The sequence below is a fragment of the Mirounga leonina genome, unplaced genomic scaffold (genome assembly GCF_011800145.1).
Source record: "Mirounga leonina isolate KUSES-001 unplaced genomic scaffold, KU_Mleo_1.0 Mir_180, whole genome shotgun sequence".
NCBI lineage: Eukaryota > Metazoa > Chordata > Mammalia > Carnivora > Phocidae > Mirounga > Mirounga leonina.
In genome coordinates, this window is record NW_023270469.1 from 27,515,220 (window position 1) to 27,536,794 (window position 21,575).

Here is a 21,575-nt window from a genome sequence, read left to right on the forward strand (position 1 = left end):
CGCCTCTCTACTTCCTGCCGCCAGAGGCTCCGGATGCACTTCCGGCGTGCCTTCGCCTCCTCTTGCGCTCTCATGTTAATGGCGGGTGGCGTCTGCTGAGGGGGACGCAAATAACCGCTACCGGCACAGGGAAAGTCTCCCTGCCTGCCCCACTTCCTCTCTCCGCAAGTACTCGAGCTCGCCAGCATGTCCGTGGTGCCGCCCAATCGCTCACAAACCGGCTGGCCCCGGGGGGTCAACCAGTTCGGCAACAAGTACATCCAGCAGACCAAGCCCCTCACCCTGGAGCGCACCATCAACCTGTAAGTGCGGCCTGGCCTTAGCGCGCTGCGTTCGCGGGCACCCCCTTCCTCGTGAGCGCTCGCAGAGACTGCCGATCTTCTTCCGGCGCGCCCCCGGCCCTCGGCGGGCTTCACGCCTCCCCATCACCTCCACTCCCGCTCGCGACCGCGCGCCTTTCTAGATCCCACGGGCCCCTTCGTGGTCCTCGGGCGCCACGGGGTTAGAGTCCTACTTGAGAGGGTGTTCCTTTCCCGGAGAGAGGGCTTGCTCCCATGCCCCCGGATTCAGTGATAGTAGGAAAGTCCCAAGTTTGCTTTTGAACTCACCCCTTGCCCAGGTCTCCAGAGGAAACCAGCTGCAGAGCGTGGTGTTCGTTCTTCCTGTGCAGTGTTTATGTTTTCACATCACGTATGTGGTATTGCTTTTGTGGGTTCTTATTTGGTATAAATGGTATAATGTTACCTTGTTTGCAATTTTCACTTTTCTGTAGCAGTGAGCTTTCGAGAGCTAGCTCTAATGCGTAGGTTTAGTTTTTTTCTCTTAACGGCTTAATTGATATTTGAGCTCCAGCATCCACCACATTTTATTCAGGTGCTCGGGGCCATCTGGCCTACCCTATGCATTCACCCGTCTTCTCTCCGCAGCGACAGCAGCCAGGCAGCCAGCGGGCCCCATCTTGGGAGGGTGCATACTGTTAAGGTTGGGCTTTCATTCAGACCCTGGAGGGGACCAGCATGTAGCCCCAGAGAACCCACTGTGGGCTGTGCTTTTATTTTCAACACTTTTCTGTTTGAAGCCTTCAAGCTATTGCATTTCGAAGTCACTCTCAAAAGTTATCTCGCAGTGGCAGGTAATTGGCATTGGAGTTCTCTCTTGCTCAGCAAATTGTCAGTGTGCTCTCTCTTTTTTTTTTTAATCATTTCTGAGAGTTTGTGAGGCACCGTGGTGCTGACCCTAATGAAGGAAAGTGGCCAGTTTATACTGGGCAGTGTTTAAAAGGTGCAAGGACTGGGGCTCCTGGGTGGCTCAGTCGATTAAGCCTATGCCTTCCGCTCAGGTTGTGATCCCCAGAGTCCTGGGATCTAGTCCGGGGTAGGGCTTCCTGCTCAGTGGGGAGCCCACTTCTCCCTCTCCTTCTGCCTGAGGCTCCCCCTGCTTGTGCTCGCTTGCTCTCTCTCTCAGACAAACAAAATCTTAGAAAAGGTGCAAGGATTTGCTGATGCTGGTGTTTCCATGAGAAACTTCAGGTGTTTCTCTACTTTACTTTCAAATAAATTAACTTTTCCCCTTCAAAAGCGATTTGAAATTGAAGAGATGGTTGTAATTATTGTTTTATTTGGCAAAACAGGTGCTGGCATGGAAATTTAGACAATAAAAATGTTAGGTTTATGAAATCTGTAGCTAGATAGATGGGTATATACAGTACTGTCTTTATATGAGCTATATTTTGAATTCTTGCTAGAGGAGGGGACAATATTCAGATTAGATACTGTGGGCAAAGGATTTGAATGACGAGAAGGGAAGAATAAGGATATTGGATAGAATACATGCAGAAAGTTAAGGTTTATATGGAGGGAAAAGATAAGTTCACCTGAAGAGGAAAGGGTTTCAGTACCAGAAAAGTCTGAGGGTAGTTGACTGGGAGAAAAGTAACTGAAGAGGTGATGGAAGGTGATCGATCGCTCACCTTACAGAAAAAGAGATACTAGTCTTTAGCACCCATAATTAATAGAATTTCTGATTAGATTAGTAGAAGAGCCCAAGGGCATGTTAGCCAGGTTGGCAGTGTTAGTCTAGCCGCCATGATCTAAAACCAGAGGATTACCAGATATCCAGATAGCCACTTCTCTAAGCAGTTGAGGGCCTAAAGGGGTGGTGTTATCTGTATCTGAAAGGTAAGTGTGGTGTAGCAACTTGATGTAATGGAAGCTCTGGCCTTACAGTCCAGAGCTGGATTCTAATCTCTGCTGTCACATTAATTTGTGTAACTTTGGACAAAACCTGGTTCTCTGAGTACAGTTTGAACACTTTTTTTTTTTTTTTAAACCATAGTTTCCTTATATGTGTTTGGTATCTGTCGTGGTAAATTATGGTCTTCAGTTCTCATGTTAGATATTTGTTTTTGGATCACAGGTACCCTCTTACCAATTATACTTTTGGTACAAAAGAGCCCCTCTATGAGAAGGACAGCTCTGTTGCAGCCAGATTTCAGCGCATGAGGGAGGAGTTTGATAAAATTGGAATGAGAAGGACTGTAGAAGGGGTTCTGATTGTACATGAGCACCGGCTACCACATGTGTTACTGCTACAGCTGGGAACAACTTTCTTCAAATTGTAAGTGTCATTGGAAGTTAACAGCTAGACAACTTTTAATAGGATTGCTGTTTTGTGCAGCTTTGGAAGACAATTTTAGACCTTAGTCATTTATTTCCATAAACACTCCTGTTAATAGAGTCTTTAGAAAGAGAAAAAATGTCATTTTTCTCCAGTGTAGTATTCATTTATTCCTTAACTAGCAATCTGCATGTTTCTGTATATTGTTGTTAATAACTGAGCCTGATAGAAGCCCTGTGAAGCAAATTAGTTCAAGTTTAATTTCTAGATGTCATTGTACCATTACTAAGAACAAGTGATATTCTTTCTTTCTTAGGATGAATGGTGTTTCCTATTCTTAAAATGACTTACATTTTTATAGGTAACTGTTTAGTTTTATCATTTAAACTCATAAATATCTCCATATTATACATTTAGTGCACAACTGTTTGACCAGATTGTACCAAAAAGAGAGGTCCAAATCCTTAGTTTGGAATTCTTGAAGAATGCCCCATTTTTCAGACCTAAAGAATGTGGTCCATTGCCTCCTTGGGCATTTCTAGAATCCATTATGACCAGATTACCTTCCAGAGAAAAGAGAGTGGGAAAGACTGGTGGCTAGAAGTTGTTTGTTATATTACATATTTTGTTCGTTTAAAGCTAGGGTTTGTGCACTGTTAGTCTGGTGAATTAATATTATGAATTCAACTTTATAGCAATTCTTCCCCCTCCCTTTGACATTTGTTTGCTTTGATTGCCTTATGTGACATTGAAATATGTGTTATTCAGTTATATGATAGAAATAACTATTGTGTTCTTCCTGTTATCCTAAAATTGTTTTAAGTTGAAAGGTGAAATTCTTAACCTTTATACAGACCAGGTGGTGAACTTAACCCAGGAGAAGATGAAGTTGAAGGACTAAAACGCTTAATGACAGAGGTATTTCTCCATTTAACCGCTTTGGTGGTTTTAATCCTTGTCTATTTGAACATCATCAACTGAATGGATAATTAGGCTTTTTATCTTTTTATTTTTTAAGCTTATTTTGAGTAGTTTTCAATAAATAAAACTTAAACAACAGAGTGTTAGTACTATGTTTATTTTCCGTAAATTGAACTAGAACTTAACATTTTTTTCCATTAAGGTGTCGATGTAACAATAATGGTTAATAAAAGCCAACGTTTATTGAGTACTTACTGTTAGGCACTTTTCTGAGTGCTTTACGTGCAGGAGCTCCTTCAATCATCACAACAGTCCTAGGGAGAAGTACTAATATTAATCCCATTTTACCGATAGGGAAACTGGGCACAGAGGGTTCAAGTAGCTTGCTTGATGTTTACAGTTAGTATGTCATGGAGCTGGGGATTGGAATGCAGTTAGTTTTGTTGCAGCGTAGGCCACTATAGGGGTTTAACAAGAGTGATTCTTGTTAAAAAGCTATTTTCATTTTTGCGCACATCTTTCAAGCTTTACCCAAATTGTGCTACCTTTTAAAAGTCACTCTAATGTCTGTTTCTGAAGACTTGAGGCCAAATAGCATGCCATCCTTCCCTCTTTAATTACAAAACTAATACACATTCTGTGCAAAAATCTTGGCAAATACTGAAAAGCAGAAGGAGAAACAAAACTAAAATCACCTGTAATTCTACCACTTTGACCTATTGGTTTATCTTTCCAGTATTTTTTTAAGTGCATCATACGTTTTAAATATTGTGCTCTGCTTGGACTTCCGTTTACATGTGGCTGATTGAACCTACTTGCTTAACTCAGCTGCTTCTCAGAAATCCACCAAAAAGGAAGTAAAGGGGTTTTAAAAGATAGAAATTCAGTAGGATTGAAGGAGTTTAAAATGAGACAATTGCAAAAAAGAATTTTTAGAAGCTAGAAAAGCAGATGGGCAAATCACATTTGAGTTAGCGGAAACCTCAGCCCAGCAGGGGGGTAGCTCAGGACCTAGCACTTCATAACACCACAAAGGCTGAAGAATTGGAAGTGCCAGGTGCCCATGAAAGTGGGGTATGCATGGATTGGAAACTGGATTGATGGATAGTCTGTATTTCTATATCTAGATAGTCTTCCACACTCTTTCCAGTTAGATAAAGATTGGCTGGTGATTGATTGTCAGTAGAAATTGACTCAGAACACTAAACATAATGAAAAAGTAGAAAGGATGAGGAGAATAAATGAGAGTTTACATCCTGAATAGTGAGACTTCTAGATTTCTACTACACTGATAAAACTGTGACAACTAGGCTTACATACCCCAGACTGAAGGTTGGAGGTTTTGTTTCTAGAGAAAGTGACCAGTCCAAAAAACCCCCTCCAGATGATGATATTTGGGAATCTTCCCAAAGAAGAGAATGGCCCTATCACTCAGAGGTGACAACTAAGTACCTTAGTACTTTACCCTTAATGTGAGCCAGGCTTTTGGAGAAAGTGTCTTAATAAGAAAAAGATCAAAAGAAGCAAAAGGAACTCAACAGAAACAGAAAATTCAGCAATGAATAAAATTATAATTAAAAAAAATTTTTTTTTTAAAGATTTTATTTATTTATTTGACAGAGAGATAGCGAGAGCAGGAACATAAGCAGGGGGAGTGGGGGAGAGAGAAGCAGGCTTCCTGCCGAGCAGGGAGCCCGATGCGGGGCTTGATCCCAGGACCCTGGGATTACGACCTGAGCCGAAGGCAGACGCTTAATGACTGAGCCACCCAGGCACCCCTATAATAAATATTCTTGATGTGATGAGAGGAGATAGCTCATCTGTGGAACACTGGGCCATAAAAAAGACTATTCAGCCAACAAGAAAGAACCCATGAGTGTTGAAAAAATGTTAGCAGAAACAAAACATTCAGTAGAGGGTTAAAAGATTGAATTGAGGAAATCTAGAAAGTAGGATGAAAAGGTAAAGGTGAGAAAAGATAAAATTAGTGGGTCATTCTAGAAGGACCAAAATAGATTATAGATAAATGGAGCAGAGGAAGAATATCAAAGCAATAATTCAAACTTAACATGAGTTTTCAGGTTGAAGAGACCTGCTGGCCTGCCCTCTTATGAATGTTAAAAGATCCATGCAAAGGCATATCATCATGAAAGTTTCAATCAGTAAGGATAAAGAGAAGATCCTAAAAACTTCTGAAGTTGGGGAATGGAGGGGAGACATGAGTTAAATACAAAGCATCAACAGAAATGGTATTGACTTCTAGAAATAATACCGGAAGTTAAAAGGTCTTGTAACATGCCTTCATAATTCTGAGAGAGCATGATTTCTGCCATTGAATTCTCTCTCTAATCAAACCATAAATCAAGTGTGCAGGTAATTATTTCCAGACATACAGAATTTCCAGAAATATATCTCTTGTAACTTTTCTCAGGAAGCTGCTGGAGGGTATTCACTACCAAAATGAAAGAAAAAACTAAGAAGATACAGGGTTCAAAATATAGAGAGGATCTAACAACACGGAAGAGAGGCAGAGGGAAGCCCTAGGACTCCCATTTGCGAGGCAGGGCTGAGAGCCATCTAAGACTAGAGGAGAATGATAGAAAGTGTCTCCTAGGAAAAAAAAATGAAATTGACAGAATAATTGACATTTGAATTGAGAAGAAATTTAAGTTCTTGGGAGAACGTGGAGATGAAGTAGTGATAGTGAATGATATATGTATGAAACAGTTATTAACTCTAAAGGAAAAGGATAGTTGTATAGTAAATGAAATTATAGTTTACTAAACACTCTGGTGTGTCTGAGTCACCTAGTCATAGTAATTTAAATACTGAATGTAGACTTAACTAGATATTGATAATGGGAGGATAGTGGAAGAGAAAGTATGAATGGAGGATATAGTTTTAAGATCCACATTCTCAGGGGTGCCTGGGTGGCTCAGTTGTTAAGCGTCTGCCTTCGGCTCAGGTCATGATCCCAGGGTCCTCGAGTCAAGCCCCGCATCGGGCTCCCTGCTGTGCAGGAAGCCTGCTTCTCCCTCCCACTATCCCTGTTTGTGTTCCCTCTCTCGCTGTGTCTCTCTCTGTCAAATAAATAAATAAAATCTTTAAAAAAAATAAAAGATCCACATTCTCACTCACAGTAGAGGGTGTTCATTGCTTCTTTTCTTTAGGTTTATAAAAATATAAAGTAATCAAGAAATGACCAAAAAGAATGCATGAAAAGTATAACTATAGTGGAGAAACTGATGAACAGTACGTCAGCCAGGTGATCAAGGTTAACATCAGTGAAAAGTCCTGTCTGTATAACTTGCCCTTGATATGATGTGATGAGAATGGTACTTTAGTTTGGTGGACTTCTTCTCCAAACTCCCCAAAATCCATAATCCCAGTGTAACTGAGGGGCATGTTATAAAATATCTGATTAGTATTCCTTAAAACTGTGAAGATCATCAAAAACAAGGAAACTGAGAAACTGTTACTACAGGAGATTCTGAGACTGGAAAAGGACGTTAGTTTAAAAACTAAGGACATCTGAATAAAGTATTCACTTTCAGTTAATAAAGTAGCAGTATTGGTTCATTAGTTGTGACAAATGTGTTGTGCTAGTGTAAGATGTAAATAGGGGAAATTGGGTGTGGGATACATAGGAAGTTTGTACCATCTTGCATTTTTTTCTGTAAATCTGAAACTAAAAGTTTGGTTTTTTTGTTTGTTTCAAGTTTTTATTTAAAATCTAGTCAGTTAACATACAGTGCTTATAGTTTCAGGAGTAGAATTTAGTGATTCATCACTTACATATAATATCTAGTGCTCATCACGAGTGTCCTTAATACCCACCTTCTATCTAGCCCATCCCTGCCCCCCCCCAGCAACCTTCTGAAACTAAAACAGTTTCTTTAAAAAGGTGAATGCTTGTAAAAATAGAGGCAAGAATGGGGGAAAACCGCAGAGTTGAAAGTTACAGCCAATGGAAATGGGGAAAGCAGGACAGGGACCTTCTCTTTCTCATAAACCTTGTAGAACCATGTTTGACCAATTAAAATGTATAGAGTATAATTTTGATTAAAATAACCTAAGTTTAATATTATGCCACACAGATTTATAAAAATGAAAGTTTTTTCTATAATTTAGTTAGGTAGTGATTTAAAACTATTGTATGTATGGCATTGGCTGAGGTAAGAAAGTGGTCACCTTTGGCTTTTCATGTGTGGCCAGGGCATAACAACAGATTTGTTGGTCCTATATAGTTAGGTTGATACTAGATTGCCATTTTGGGACTAATAGTTAAGTCCTGGGCCAAGTGACATAGATAATAATAGACAAGAAATTATAAAGAGGAAATCTATATCTTAAAAAAGAAGGATATTCATGGGTAGGTATATTAAGTTGTTTACTGACTGTATTATTTCTTTTTGACAGATACTGGGTCGTCAGGATGGAGTCCTGCAAGACTGGGTCATTGATGACTGCATTGGTAACTGGTGGAGACCAAATTTTGAACCTCCTCAGGTCAATGCTCATTTCTATTTGCTGAGCATTTGGGGAAGTAGAAAACTACTTTAATTCCAGCCTTTTGAAAAGAGTATAGCAGAATTTGACTTTCTCTCTCATTAGTTTAGATAAAAAATTAAAAAATCAAGCATTTTTTTCTTTTAAAGAAAGATTTCACACATACAAAAGTAGGAATAATAAAAGTACATGAATCCCATTACCTGTCTTCCACCTTCAGCAGTTAGCAACTCATGGTCAGACTTCACCTGGCACGCCTTTTCCCCTGCCCTCACCTTGGATTATTTTGGAATGAATCGTAGGCATCATGTCAGATGTAAATATTTCAGTACGCGTCTCTAAAACATAAGAGTCTCTTTAAATAAAAACAACACAGTACACATTCTCACACTAAGAGTAAGAAATTATTTCATAATAGCATTAAATATGTGTAACTCTGACTAGTTTCAAGTTTTTATTTTGTTCTCTGTTTAAATTAGGATAGTCTTTTAAATCTCTTTTGGCTGGTCAGTTTCCTAGTTCTCTTTTTTTTCCTCATAATTTATTTGTTAATGAAAACAAGCTTTTTAAAGTCCTTTGTGTTATCATTGCTGATTGCATTCTGCCAGTTGTCATTGAACTTGTAGTTCTTTCGTTTCTGTCCTATAAACTGGTAGTTAGATCAAGAGCCTGGATTTGGCTGGTGGGGGAGTATAAGGCTCACCATATGCGGTATATTATTTATTGCTACATAATAAATTACCCCCAAACCTAGCAGCTTAAGATAGCAGACATTTGTTATCTTAATTTCTCAGGGTCAGGCATCTGGGAGCTGCCTAGCTAGGTGATTCTGGCTCATGGTCTCTCATGAAGTTATGGTCAGGCTGTTGGCTGGGATTGCATCACCTCAAGGCTGGACTGGGGCTGAAGGATCTGATCCCAGGTTCACAAATGTGTTTGTTAGCAGGCCTCTCTTCCTGCACTGTCGGACTGAAGGCTTCAGTTCCTTGTTGGGTGTTGACCTGAGGCCTCTCTCTATTACCATGAGAGCATCTCTATAGGGTAACTCCCAGTAAGGCAGCTGGTTTCCCTGAGAGCTTGAGATCCAAGGTGGAGGCAGTGACAGAGAGCATGCCCACGTAGAAAGCTGTGGTCCATGTAACCTAATCTTGGCAGTGACATACCGTCACTTCTGCTATATGCTATTGGTCACACAAGTCAACATAGTACATTGTGGGAGGGGACTACCCAGAGGTGTGGATACCAGGAGACAGGAGCCATTGGGGGTCATCTTGGGGAATGGCCCTCACAGACAGTATCATGTGTTTCCATCAAAAGTTTTGTAATGTCTGGTTGTCTCTTTTTGTAATGTTAGCAGCTCATAGATAATAATTTCTTGGGTGTATTAATTCATTAAGGTTGTGATCCTTTTATTAAGAGAAACTTCTCCTACCAACTGTTTGGTTACCCTGAGGTATAGTTTGTGTAGGAAAGAATAGATGCTTCTTTGCAGAGGAATGAGTTAATTTATTAGTATCCTTCAAAGACTTTACTCAAAGGAAAGAATAAGACAGAGACTTGGGTACAGATAGTTTGTTTGGGAAGTGATCCCAGAAAGCAGTAGACTGGTAAGACTGATGGGAGAGAGAGAGACCAGAAACAGCAGTAGTCAAAAAAAAGAAGGGTATATAATTGATTTTATTACAACTATGGGCAGCTGGATTGATCCTGCTAAGGACTGTGAGGAACCATGTGGATTGGACCTTAAAATTGTTCCATTAGAAGGATGGAAGGCTGGAGATTCCTACCCCATTGGATGAGGGTTGTATTAACTCCCTTGCACTTTCATGTTGAGTCGGAGCACTGGTGGTGAGATTTTCTGGGGCTTTGGAAATGCTTTGAGGCTGAAAAGCAGAGAGTGAGACAGTGGCAGCAAGCTGGGAGCTTTCTGGCACTTTCCAACACAGCTGCCCTGAAATCTGAGGTGGGATGAGATCTGAGGTGGGTGGTGGTGAGGTGCACAAAAAGCATCTGGTTCAGTGACCTTTTAAAGTGTCCTATGACCTCATGGATTTAAATACATTCATTGTGTTTTAATCCATTGTAATGATTGATAATGGTACTGAGCTCAAATTTTTTTACCTTTAACTGATGGGAGCCTCTGATCCTGAATCCTGTTGACAAGGCTCTATGACTTAGATAGCTTCTTTGCATGACAAGATGTTCCAGGTTAAGAATTATACAAAATACCAGCCAAGCAAAAAATGATTGTATCTGTCCTCTTCTTCTGACTCTCTAGTATAGCTGAGGGATAGGAAGAGAAGGCACTGTGGAAGCTGGTGCTAGTACTCACTACCTGCAAATTGTCTTGGCTTTAAGAAAGTATAATTTCATCTGGAAATAGTGAAGTTCCTGGTCCAAAGGTACATAGAACGATAATTAATGTTTTTTGGTTTCTGAACATTCTTTGACCAAACTGGAAGCTCAGTAATAACACAAAAGTTTTCCAGGCTACTTTCTGAATACTCCCCTTATTCATCTCCCCTACCAAAGTCCTAGGACAGTTCCCTTCATTGACTGAACCCTAGGGTAGGCTCTGCTAGCATGAGATATAACGTAAGTGTTGAGTGTTTATTTAATACACTTTGAGTGTTTATTTAATACACTTGGAGTATTGGTTAGGTGTCAGCGAGAAAAGAGCATGACACCATCTCCCTGTCTTTTTGTATAAAGTGCAGTTGGCTTAAAATAAACTCCCAAGATGAAGACTGGAGAAGAAAGTATTAAAAGAAAAGGAACAAATAGCCACGAGTAGAAGACAATTGGGGTAATGCCAGTCACTTTGGTTCGGTCATGGTGTAGGAGCTTTTGTTGTATGTGAACCACAGGTCTCCTGTAGCCTGTGCTCTTCAAACTACTACTCACTGCTGTGTCTGTCATTGCCACTGTGCCTGGTTTTCATGATTGTGTAGGGCACCTCCAAAGCCTGGGACAGTTGTCTTCATTCATCATACCTTAGGGATGGCTCTGGTGTATCATTATTCTAACTTGAATACTGGGATATCCAATGGGGTAGCATAGTGGGAAATAATAGGCTTTTACCATTAGATAAGGGTTGAATAGATGAGGTTGAATCCTGGTGTCACTACTTAGTTGTGTAGTCTTGGGAAAGACATGTAGCTTCTCAGTGTAAGTTCTTACATAAAATGTGGGTGATGTTTCCTTCTTTTGGCCACCTCTGTTTTATCCTACTGTCCCCTTATATCTGTTTTCAGCATTTTCCAATTCCCCTACTCTCAAATACAACTCCCAAAGCCATATTTTTTGAATATATGTGGGGAGGTACAGGTGAGTTCTCTATCTCTGACTTTTCAAATTCACTATGCCAGAATTCTTTCTGAGCTAGCAACCACCCCTCTCTAATTCTCTTTAGAATCCCTTAAATTCTTCAAAATATTTTCTCCATTTTCACAAGCAACTTGACTCTTTCTAGCTGACAGGACTCCACTGAGACTACTCATCTGGTATTCTGAAGCATGTATCTGGGGGGTGTGTGTGTGTATGTGTATGTGACATTGTTGGGGGAGGAGTGTCTTGTCAAATACCTCACAGGCCATATTTAAACTTCTAATATAGTAAACTTCATTGGGTTGTAAATTTCTCAAGCTGTAAATCTTGTGACTACTTATTTAATTGACTTGAATGGTTGAATGGTTTACTACTCATTATGTTGTATTTATTAAGCATTTATCTATTAGAACATCTGTTAGGTACCACATTCTGGTAAAGGAAAGACTAGAAAGAGTTCTGTTTCTCCCAACAGTTTATGCGTATTGGGAAAGAAGCATATAAAGAAATAAATGAAACCACAGGATACATGTTAAATTGTGTTGGGATTATGAGGAACATGGTCTCTGATACTTGATCTTAATGCCTGAAATGGGAGAAGTTGATAAATAAAGGCATGGAGGTATGAGGGATGTCTTGGCAAATGCAAATTATTCTCTTTTGTGATTTTAGTACCCATATATTCCTGCACATATTACAAAACCTAAGGAACATAAGAAGTTGTTTTTGGTTCAACTTCAAGAGAAAGGTAAGTTATTTTGTTTTAGAATGCAGCCATCTGAAAACTTTTGTAGAGTAATTTCAAGAATACTTGTGTTTTCTCCAAGTTCCTTGAATTTTTGGATTTATTGTGAAAATAAAAACATATACTTATGTACATACTGAATTAACTACTGTTTTTTTTAAAGATTTTATTTATTTTTTAAAGATTTTATTTATTTATTTGGGAGAGAGTGTGAGGGCGAGCATAAGCAGGGGTGGGCAGAGGGAGAGAGGGAATCTCAGGTGGACTACACACTGAGCGCAGGGGCCTGAGCCAAAATCAAGAGTTAGATGCTTAACCGACTGAGCCACCCAGGCGCCCCAGAATTAACTAGTTCTTTTCATAGATGTGCCAATCATGCTATAGGGGGAAGGTTAACTAGAGCCTAAAATACCAGATTGTAGTATTTTAAAATAGCTGTTTAGCTTCTGGTACTGATATTCACATGATAAACTAAAACTTTTAGGAGACAGAGGAATTAATTTTTTTTTTTTTTTAAGATTTTATTTATTTATATGACAGAGACACAGTGAGAGAGGGAACACAAGCAGGGGGAGCGGGAGAGGGAGAAGCAGGCTTCCCACGGAGCAGGGAGCCCGATGTGGGGCTCGATCCCAGGACCCTGGGACCATGACCTGAGCCGAAGGCAGACGCGTAACGACTGAGCCACCCAGGCGCCCCAGAGGAATTAATTTTTTAAATACCACCTTTAGGTGTTTTGTACATTTTAACAAATAATTGTTTCTTGTCATAGTCTTAAAATGGAATTCAAAATAAATTATAAACCTGAAGGCTCTTTTCTTCTCCCCTTGTTCCCAGGGCCAGCACTTACAAGGTGCTCTTGGTTGTTAACACTGTGAACTTTGCTCGAAAGATACAACCAAAGTGTATTTTTTTTTTAAAAGATTTTTTTTTTTTTATTCATTTGAGACACAGAGATAGAGAGAGAGAGAGAGAGAGGGAGAGAGCATGAGCAGGAAGAGAGGGAGAGGGAGAAGCAGGCTCCCCGCTGAGCAGGAAGCCCGATGCGGGGCTCGATCCCAGGACCCTGGGATCATGACCCGAGCCGAAGGCAGACGCTTAACCATCTGAGCCACCCAGGCGCCCCACAACCAAAGTGTATTAAAGAGGATTATCTTTTTCCGCAAAAGTTTCTCAAATGTAAAACTGGTGATTACTTTATAAATGAATTTTAAGCACTGATTATGTAAGAATTTACATGAAATGAATACTGTTTTGTTTTATTTTAGCCTTGTTTGCAGTCCCTAAAAATTACAAGCTTGTAGCTGCACCGTTGTTTGAATTATATGATAATGCACCAGGATATGGACCCATCATTTCTAGTCTCCCTCAGCTTCTGAGCAGGTATGGAAAGTTGAATATTTTGTGACTGATTCATCTAAATTGCCAAATTTAAAATACTCTGAGCTGCTTGAGAAGGAATAGTTATGAAATTTGGTCTTCAAGGAAACTAAGACTAGATGGATTTTTAGTTTATGTACAAGCCAGAGGTTAAATATGACTGACTAAAAGTATCCCCAGACTCCAAGTTGCAGCATGACATTCTGGTATTTGGGTGAGTGCTCTGCCCCACATCTGATATTTTTGTTACTGTTAAGTTTGAAGTCTGCATTCAGAGAAGAGATGGTAAAATGGCAGTTAGCACTATATAATAAAATTGAGGGGAATTATCTATATGAAAATGTGGAGAATTGAATCTCTTGGTGTAATATGTTCTCTTTCCTCTTTGAAATGTGCTATATTTAGGTCTACTGGGATATATGGGATTAAGTCCTGAATTTTTATGTACATGGAGTTTGGTTTTTTGTTTTTGTTTTTTTGTTGTTGTTGGCTGATAGAGGTATAAGAAATGCATTTAAAAAAAAGTTGACTTGTACTGGTTGAGGTCCTTAGAGTCTTATATAGATAGGAGTCACAGAACAATGTGGTGGCTAAGAATATAGATAATGTGGGCAGTGTTTGGATTTGAATTCCACCCTTTTTTTTTTTTTTTAATTCCACCTTTAATAACTTTCTGGCAGTGTGACCTTGGACAAATGATTATGCCTATTTGCTTATTTAATCTTCACCTGTAAATCAGGGTGGTAGTCCCCACTTCATAGAATTGTGGAGAGCAAGTGAAAAAATGCATATAAAGTGCTTAGAACAGTGCCAGGCACCTGGTAAATGCCTAAGAGATGTTAGTTCAAAAACGGTTCCAATAGTGATTTTGGCCTTCTGTGAAAGCTTGTTGAGTATGAAATTGGTTCTTTCCATTTTGTTAACTTATCAAACTTTATCTTTTGCTCCTCTTCTTTGGTCTGCTGATGGGTTAAAAGTTGAAGTATGAGATACGTAAAAGAGTCATATAATTCATTTATTTGAACACCGCTTATCAGGTATCAGGAACTGTGCTGAGTGGCATAATACAATGAGGTATAAAAATTTTCCTTCTCTCAAGGAACTTGGTGGATAATTAATCAAATGTATACTCTTAATTTTTTTTTAATTGTAAGTATTCAACAAAACTGTTATTTAATGTGTAAGACGATCCAGGTGAGAGAAAAGGATGTTTTGGTGTGAGAAAATGCCAAAAATGTCAAGGGAGGGTAGAAATGTCCAAATTTCTTTACCATCTAAGATAAAAAATACTTTGTAAATAATGCTGTTTTTAATAAAGATATTGTTCTTTCTAAAATTCAGGTTCAATTTTATATACAACTGAATTCCTGCACAGTGGAGAAGTAAAAGAAGCCGTCTCTGTGAGCACAGCTATACACAGTGTAGAATAAACATGGTAGAAAAGTTTTTTTCGTTTTTATCTCTTTCCCAGTCCCTAAATTGCTACCTACTTTCTGTTGTTTGAATAGTAAAGTTAATATGAAGAACTCGATAGTGATGTAAACAAATGTGATAATGTTTAATTTACTTTTGGTTCTACTCATACTTTTTTGTACAACATTAAAGAATATGAACTTCTTTCTATTTGTATTTTTTCTTTAATTTTCACATTAAACTTGTAAAATTCTTACAGGTGAGAACTGTTTTTTTCCCCCTGCTCCTAGGCTGATGATGTTAAGAGACAATGGCAGGTTTAGGTCAGTTGAGTATATGGGACCCTTGTTTGGATGCCATTTTGGGGGATATACTCCAAGACTGTGTTCTAGATTTTTGTGATGAGGAACTTCTGTTTCTTTTGGGAACTAGATTTGCTTGGTGGAGTCCCAAGGTGCAACTCCTGAACCAAATAATACACTTTGAGTTGTTCTACAGCAGAGCTCCCAGTATATTACTAACTGGTACATTTCATACTGATTTTTTCAGACCTTTGTTCACAAGCAACAGACCTTAAACATATGGGAAGCCATTAAAATTGGCTAGATTAGGGAAACTCATGGGAATTGGTATAAAAAGAGACCCTTTTTGAGAGCTGACTGAGACTTTTTTCCTTCATATAATAGGGGTGTTAATTATTTGTGTTGCTGTGAAATTATGTGGTTTAGTTATTCTTAGGGCCATGGTAAAATGGTGATCTGTGAAGGAAGTTTTTAAAAGTGGGTCTGTTAGGTTTTGAACACTTGGATTACCAAGTTAGTTATTTCAGTTTATATCCATAGAAATGAAAATTTGGTTTTAGCAAGTGACAAGCCTTTTCAAAAATATTTTGGGATAATTTGAATCAACTGAAATCTAAAGACAGGATAGGGGATAGATTTTGTCAGCCTGTGGGAAAATTTAAAGTTCTTTAAAATAACACTGCTAAATTAGGATCAGGTTTTGGGGGAAATAAAAAATTATTCTTAGGGCAAAGGAGTGTGCTGGCTGTGTCATTGCATAATGGTCCAAGTATGTTGTGCATGCCTTAAAACAAGTGTGTTGACTATAGGCTTAATGAAAAGGAGATCTTGTAAGATGCAGCTACTTAAAGAAGAGAGATTGCTGTAGTTTTTAAGAGAGAGACAGAAGTGAACTTTTGATTAGTTCTTACATCTTTATGATAAGATCACAGGCCTTGTCTCCTAAATATTGGGTGAGTTGAAAGGTATATTGTAAATTCTTCCCTATTTAGACTTGAAAAAATCAGACCAAGAACATCTCTATCAATAAAGGTTCAAGTTTATTTAGCTGAGGTCCCATCAAGCCTTCACAAGGTGTCAAGTAGTGATTGTGATCATGCTCATGCTGAGTAGTAGGTTAGCAACAGGCTGTAGGACCAAAAATAATTCTTAATTTCCTTAAAAGCCACTAATTCTGTGGATAGTCCTCTTCCCTCAAGAGCTAATAGTCCTGCCCCTATGATTTACATTAGCATATTTATAACTTACTATAATTTTACTGGTGAGTTCACTGATTAGCTGAGCCTTATCAAGATTGGGGAAGGCAGAGATGGAAACAGCTTGATCCAGCTCACCTTCTATGGTTGCTTCTGGCATCCAAGTGAAAGGCTATAGTAACCACATTTCAGATGTGCTAGCGCTTGCCACTTGGGGAGGGTGGAAAGAAGTGGACTTTTTCTTGGTGTTATTATAAAATGCTGTATAAGTTGAAGAGATCTGATTTGAAGCTACTCGTGTCCTTTGTAACATAAGCTTTGACCTAGAAAGTCTTTCTTGATCATTACTTTGCAGTATAAGTGCTTGAGTCAGTCATCTATATGTTGGGGCCTGGGTGAGAAAAACCTTTGATTTAAGCTGGCTGGGTTACTAACCTTAGAACCTAAAAAGATCTGGTTTTGAATGTAAAATTGGCAACACACAAACACAGATTTTTTAAACTTTGAACTTCTCAGCTATAGTTGTATCTTAATACTCATGTTTTAGGTTTCCTGATAGAAATAATAAAACTAGAGAAATTTATATCTCATATATTCCTACATTAGAAAAGGGTACAAGGGAATGTTTGACACTAAGCTCTTTTGATGTAAATTCTTAACATACCAAGAACTGACAGTCTTAAATTGTGCATTCCAATTCTCTACATATTAAATACTGAATAATTTTAAAATGAGCTCTTGATGGACTGATTTGTATTTTTGAATGCCTCCTACGTTCCAGGTTTGTTTATAAATGAGAGTCCTCTTTTGCATTGTATAAGTACAATATATGTCATGTTATTTTCCCTGAGTAATTCAAGTAGCGCATATTCTATATAAATCTAAATGGCACCGGAAAATATTTAGTAGGTTGGGGGATAAACTAAAAGTTTTACTCAAATGTTTTCAGTCATATTTAGAATTGACATCCCTTTGAAGAAAAGTGAAATTTATTTTTTTTCCTGAGGACAACTATTATGATTTTTTAGTAAGTAGATAATACTTAAAATGGCATTGTGATAATTCTGTTTATGAATTTATACTTTTAACAGCAGATCAGGGAGAGTTGTTATTTTTTATCATTGTCTTAGCTTATTATGGTTCAGTTATTATTTTATTTACAGGTTCCATTAAATTAGCATTTATTGGCATATAAAACATAGCCAAATTAGCCAATTTGTTTTATTCCATGCTTAATAAAAGTGAGAGGTAGAGGTCCTCTAAATTCAACAGGCCAGCAAGCAAGCAACTTAAAATTTCTTTTCTTAAATGATGTGACTCTTAAGCTCTCAGGTTTTTAATGACTGTGTTTTTTTAAGTACTTGTTCAGTCACTTGAGATGAAATGCTTGGAGTAGCTTTTCCACGTCAGAGTTTCTCAAACTTAATGTTTTTACTGTTTCATAGTGTTCGGGACAGTATGTGCCGTTCACTAAGACTGCTTCAGAGGGTGTGTGGTTTTGTATGTTGCTTCGTCAGAGAAGCCTTAGTGGTTTTTGACTGTACTACAAGTCTGCTTCTGTAGCAAAGGTTTGATATCCTATAATTATTCTACTTGTTTTGCATCACTTATTATTTGGGTTAAACTGGACTCATTTCAAGTAGTTTGCCTTTGTTGTTCAGATGTGATGAGGAACATAATACTATGATTTGAGCCATAAAACACATTTTAATATTAGCTCGTATTTATCAGGCTTGTTTTTGTGGGAAAACAAAAAAACTGACTAAAACCTAAGTGAGTCTTAATGAAGCCAGTTTAGGTGTAATTTCTATCTTAGTGATGGATTGTACCATAGGACTAGAGAAGAATTGGGAAAATGTATTATGTTATCTGTTGAGGGAAAGATCAGTGCATTTACAAACTTAAAACTTGGTTACTGTGTTTACATCATAGTGTACTAGCATCATTTATGGTTTGGCTTTGAGAATTTTTATGGCATTACACTTAAAGAAAATGTATAAAAGAAACTGAAGTTTTGGTTATATTTTTATATTTGTAAAGTAAAAGTTTGATTGCAATGGTCACTGTTCTTTTTAAATTTTATTTTATTGTTCATTTCAATTAAAAAAATAAAACAGAATGACTCTGCTTGTGTGTGGCTACTAACCTTAGTGTGCCAGTAGAAATCCTGAACAGTTCTTTTCCATTGTTGTTGGCCAAGGGCCATTAGGTAAGAGACAGCTTGACAGAATAGCAAGGGTCTGAAGAACTGGGACATTGATGTTGCCCTCTCTGGCGCTCCCCCATTGTGTGTTAACCGTGATCTTAGGCAGATCTAGTTTCCTGCATTGTGAAGTTCCAAATCCCTGGATTTGGAACCTGAAGATTGGGATTTAGAAGTTGTCACACAATTTTGCTGTGTTGTATCATTGGGGGCCTCAGTTTCCTCATCTATAAATCTCTGTGTTGGTTCCTTTAGGCTTTTTTTTTTTTTCCTCAAACTTGTCTGGAAGTCATGTTCTGTGACACTGTGCTTGCTGCTTATGTAATACTGTGTAATATAATTTAAGCATCTTAAATAGAAACCGTGTACCCAAAAGATGAGAACACCTGTGTCATAAGATCACAGCCTTAAGGTTTTATATCTGAACAAAAGTTGAACAAAACCTGATAAAGTTATTATAAAGTTTCTATGAAATTTTTACTGCTTGTATATTGCAGGTACCAAAAAGCTATGAAAAGTTATGAAAGGAAAGCTAAAAATTGAAGTATACCCATTAACTTACTTTTTCCCCCTGCAACTTGAGTTGGTTATTGTTTCCCCCTCTGCTAGATTTAGTAGTGGAACACACTGGTCCAGCTAATGAAACACCAGAGTTCTGTGGGAGTACACTTAAGGTTATTGGTTAGATAAGGTAGTTCAGTTTCTAGGATGTTGAGAATCTTCCAACAACAACAAAACTACTCAGCCTTTCCCAAAGAATGATGAAAATCAAATGAAGTCATAAATATGAAAGGATTTCAGATATTTAAAAAGTAAATAACAGTAAAGTATCTAGGTGTGATTCTTAATCTGCATAAGCTGGTTTGTCTGAATTGATAATTTTTAAAAATTTCCTTTAAATCAAGCCAAGTCAGAGCCACCATCCTATAAAGACGACAGAAATTTCAGTCTCTCAGTCATTATTGGGAGACTGTGGGGCCAACTCAAAGTCTCTAAGGAATCCAGAAAGCATAAGTGGTATTCTGAAATGAGGGTGGGAGTGCAGAGAGCTCTAGCTTCAAGATACTTTTCTTGTCTAAGCTGGACGGGCCCCTTAAGGTTTGGTGTGGGTGCCCTCCTGCCACACTGGGCCTTAGGACTCAACTGAGAAAGGTCGTCCCTATACCTATGTCTAGCCTTCCTGGGCACACTTAAGTGTTCATTCCTCTGTGTCTTGCCTCCTCCCTGGGTCCTCTCATGGAGTAGGATACAGTGCAAAGAACCAGAAACACGAATTGATTTGAGAAGGTGGGTTTTGACCATGCTAAAAAAAAAAAAATCCTTCAGAGGGGTGCCTGGGTGGCTCAGTCGGTTAAGCATCCAACTCTTGATCTTAGCTCAGGCCTCAAGCTCAGGGTTGTGAGTTCAAGCCCCTTGTTGGGCTCCATGCTGGGTGTAGAGCCTACTTTAAAAAGTGTGTGTGTAAGTAACACGTGCCCCCCCTCCCAGCCAAATTGTTTGGTTCCATCACAGGCTTTTGAATAGGATGTTTCTAAAAATTCGAAAGTGGATGGTAATAATTCTGAGAGGTCTTTGTTTTCTAATTAGTAGAGTTTTAGAATTAAAATATTAGGCATTAAAGAGACTCAAAAATGGTTTAGTCCTTTTCTTTTGAAAATTTGTAAGATTCAACAAATACTGAGCACCTACTCTGGAGCAGGCAGAATTCTAGGCCTTGGAGCTACAATGAGGAATAAGACCCCCAAGCTCACACATTTTCTTTTTTGTCACAGCTTTATGAAAGTGTACAATGAAACGATTGTTAGTATATTCAGAGTCGCGGAGCCGACAGCAAAATTAAAAAAAAAATTCAATATTTTGCTTTTATCCCCCAGTTCCCTCATCCCTGCCCCTCCCCCCCCCCCCCCCCCCCGCAACCATTATTTTGCTTTCTGGGTCTGTATATGTATTTGCCCATTCTGGATATTTCATATAAATGGAACCACAACGTGTGGCCTTTTGTGTCTAGCTGCTTTCACCTAGCAAGTTCAAGATTCCTCCATGTTGTAGCATGTGTCAGTACTTCTTCATTCATTTTCACGGCTGAGTAACAGTCCATTGTACGGATTATACCTTACTTATCCATCCATCACTTGAGGGACATTAGCTTGTTTCCACCCTTGGCTATTTATTATGAATAATGCTGTTACCAAAGTTTGTGTACAAATTTGGTTTTGAGCTCCGTTTTCATTTTTCTTGGGTATATATGCCTAGGAGTGGAATCGCTAGGTCAAATGGTTACCCGTGTGTTTAACTTTTTGAGGAACTTTCCAAAGAAGCTGCACTGTTTTATATCCCTACCTGGTGTATGAGGGAACACATTTTCATTTCCCGCTAAATCAAGTCCATTCTAGACTCTGCTCCAGGCTACTAGTACACAACAGAAACTTAAGATAACCTTACTGGCGAGAAAAAAGACTGTTGATGATATTCTTCCTTTGAGGGTCCTCTATTGCTCCCTAAGCAGCATCCCTTTGGACCACCGGGGAAGCTGCTAGGCCCACAGGCGTGCTCAGGGGTAGTAACCTGCTTAAGCGGGAGGGGGTGGGTGGGTTAAGGAAACCAAGGGCCGAGTGTCCGGGTCCCCGCGACCTGCGGACCCGCCACACTGCCTGGGCTCGACCGCCCGCCAGCGCCGTCGGGCCAGAGTGACGCTTCTGCTCGACCGGCCGCGGCCGCGGGCCCCGCCGAGCTGGGCTGTCGGCGGACGGTCATGCTGGGTGCCGGGCCCCAGAGCCTGCGGCCCGGGCCCTCGCCCGCCAGGCGGCGGCGCGACTGCCGGGGGCGGGGGACGGAGGCCGCGCCCCCGCGCCCATCCCGCCCGCGCCCCGCGGAGGGCGGCGGCCCGCCCCGAGCACGCCGAGGCTCTTCCGCGCCGGCAGGGGCAGCAGCGGGAGCGGCGCGGGGCGGAGCGGCGCCAGCGG

General features: G+C 39.5%; 1 protein-coding gene across 1 annotated transcript; it reads left to right on the forward strand.

Annotated features, from left to right (window-relative positions):
• The first annotated feature begins 38 nt into the window (after window positions 1-38).
• On the forward strand, window positions 39-15,747 carry NUDT21 (nudix hydrolase 21). The gene is made up of 7 exons (XM_035025179.1): window positions 39-302; window positions 2,416-2,616; window positions 3,471-3,534; window positions 7,957-8,046; window positions 12,046-12,121; window positions 13,387-13,501; window positions 14,840-15,747. Exons 1-7 carry the CDS (start codon window positions 187-189, stop codon window positions 14,859-14,861), a joined length of 684 nt encoding a protein of 227 aa, XP_034881070.1. The 5' UTR covers window positions 39-186; the 3' UTR covers window positions 14,862-15,747.
• The last annotated feature ends 5,828 nt before the right edge of the window (window positions 15,748-21,575 follow it).

What these genes read in the sequence shown, in the direction of transcription:
- NUDT21 (XM_035025179.1), top strand. Translation starts at nt 187, where the DNA reads ATGTCCGTGGTGCCGCCCAATCGCTCACAAACCGGCTGGCCCCGGGGG. An exon ending in TAAAACGCTTAATGACAGAG is followed by an intron (nt 3,535 to 7,956) that starts GTATTTCTCCAT and finishes TCTTTTTGACAG; the next exon opens with ATACTGGGTCGTCAGGATGG. An exon ending in GGTTCAACTTCAAGAGAAAG is followed by an intron (nt 12,122 to 13,386) that starts GTAAGTTATTTT and finishes GTTTTATTTTAG; the next exon opens with CCTTGTTTGCAGTCCCTAAA.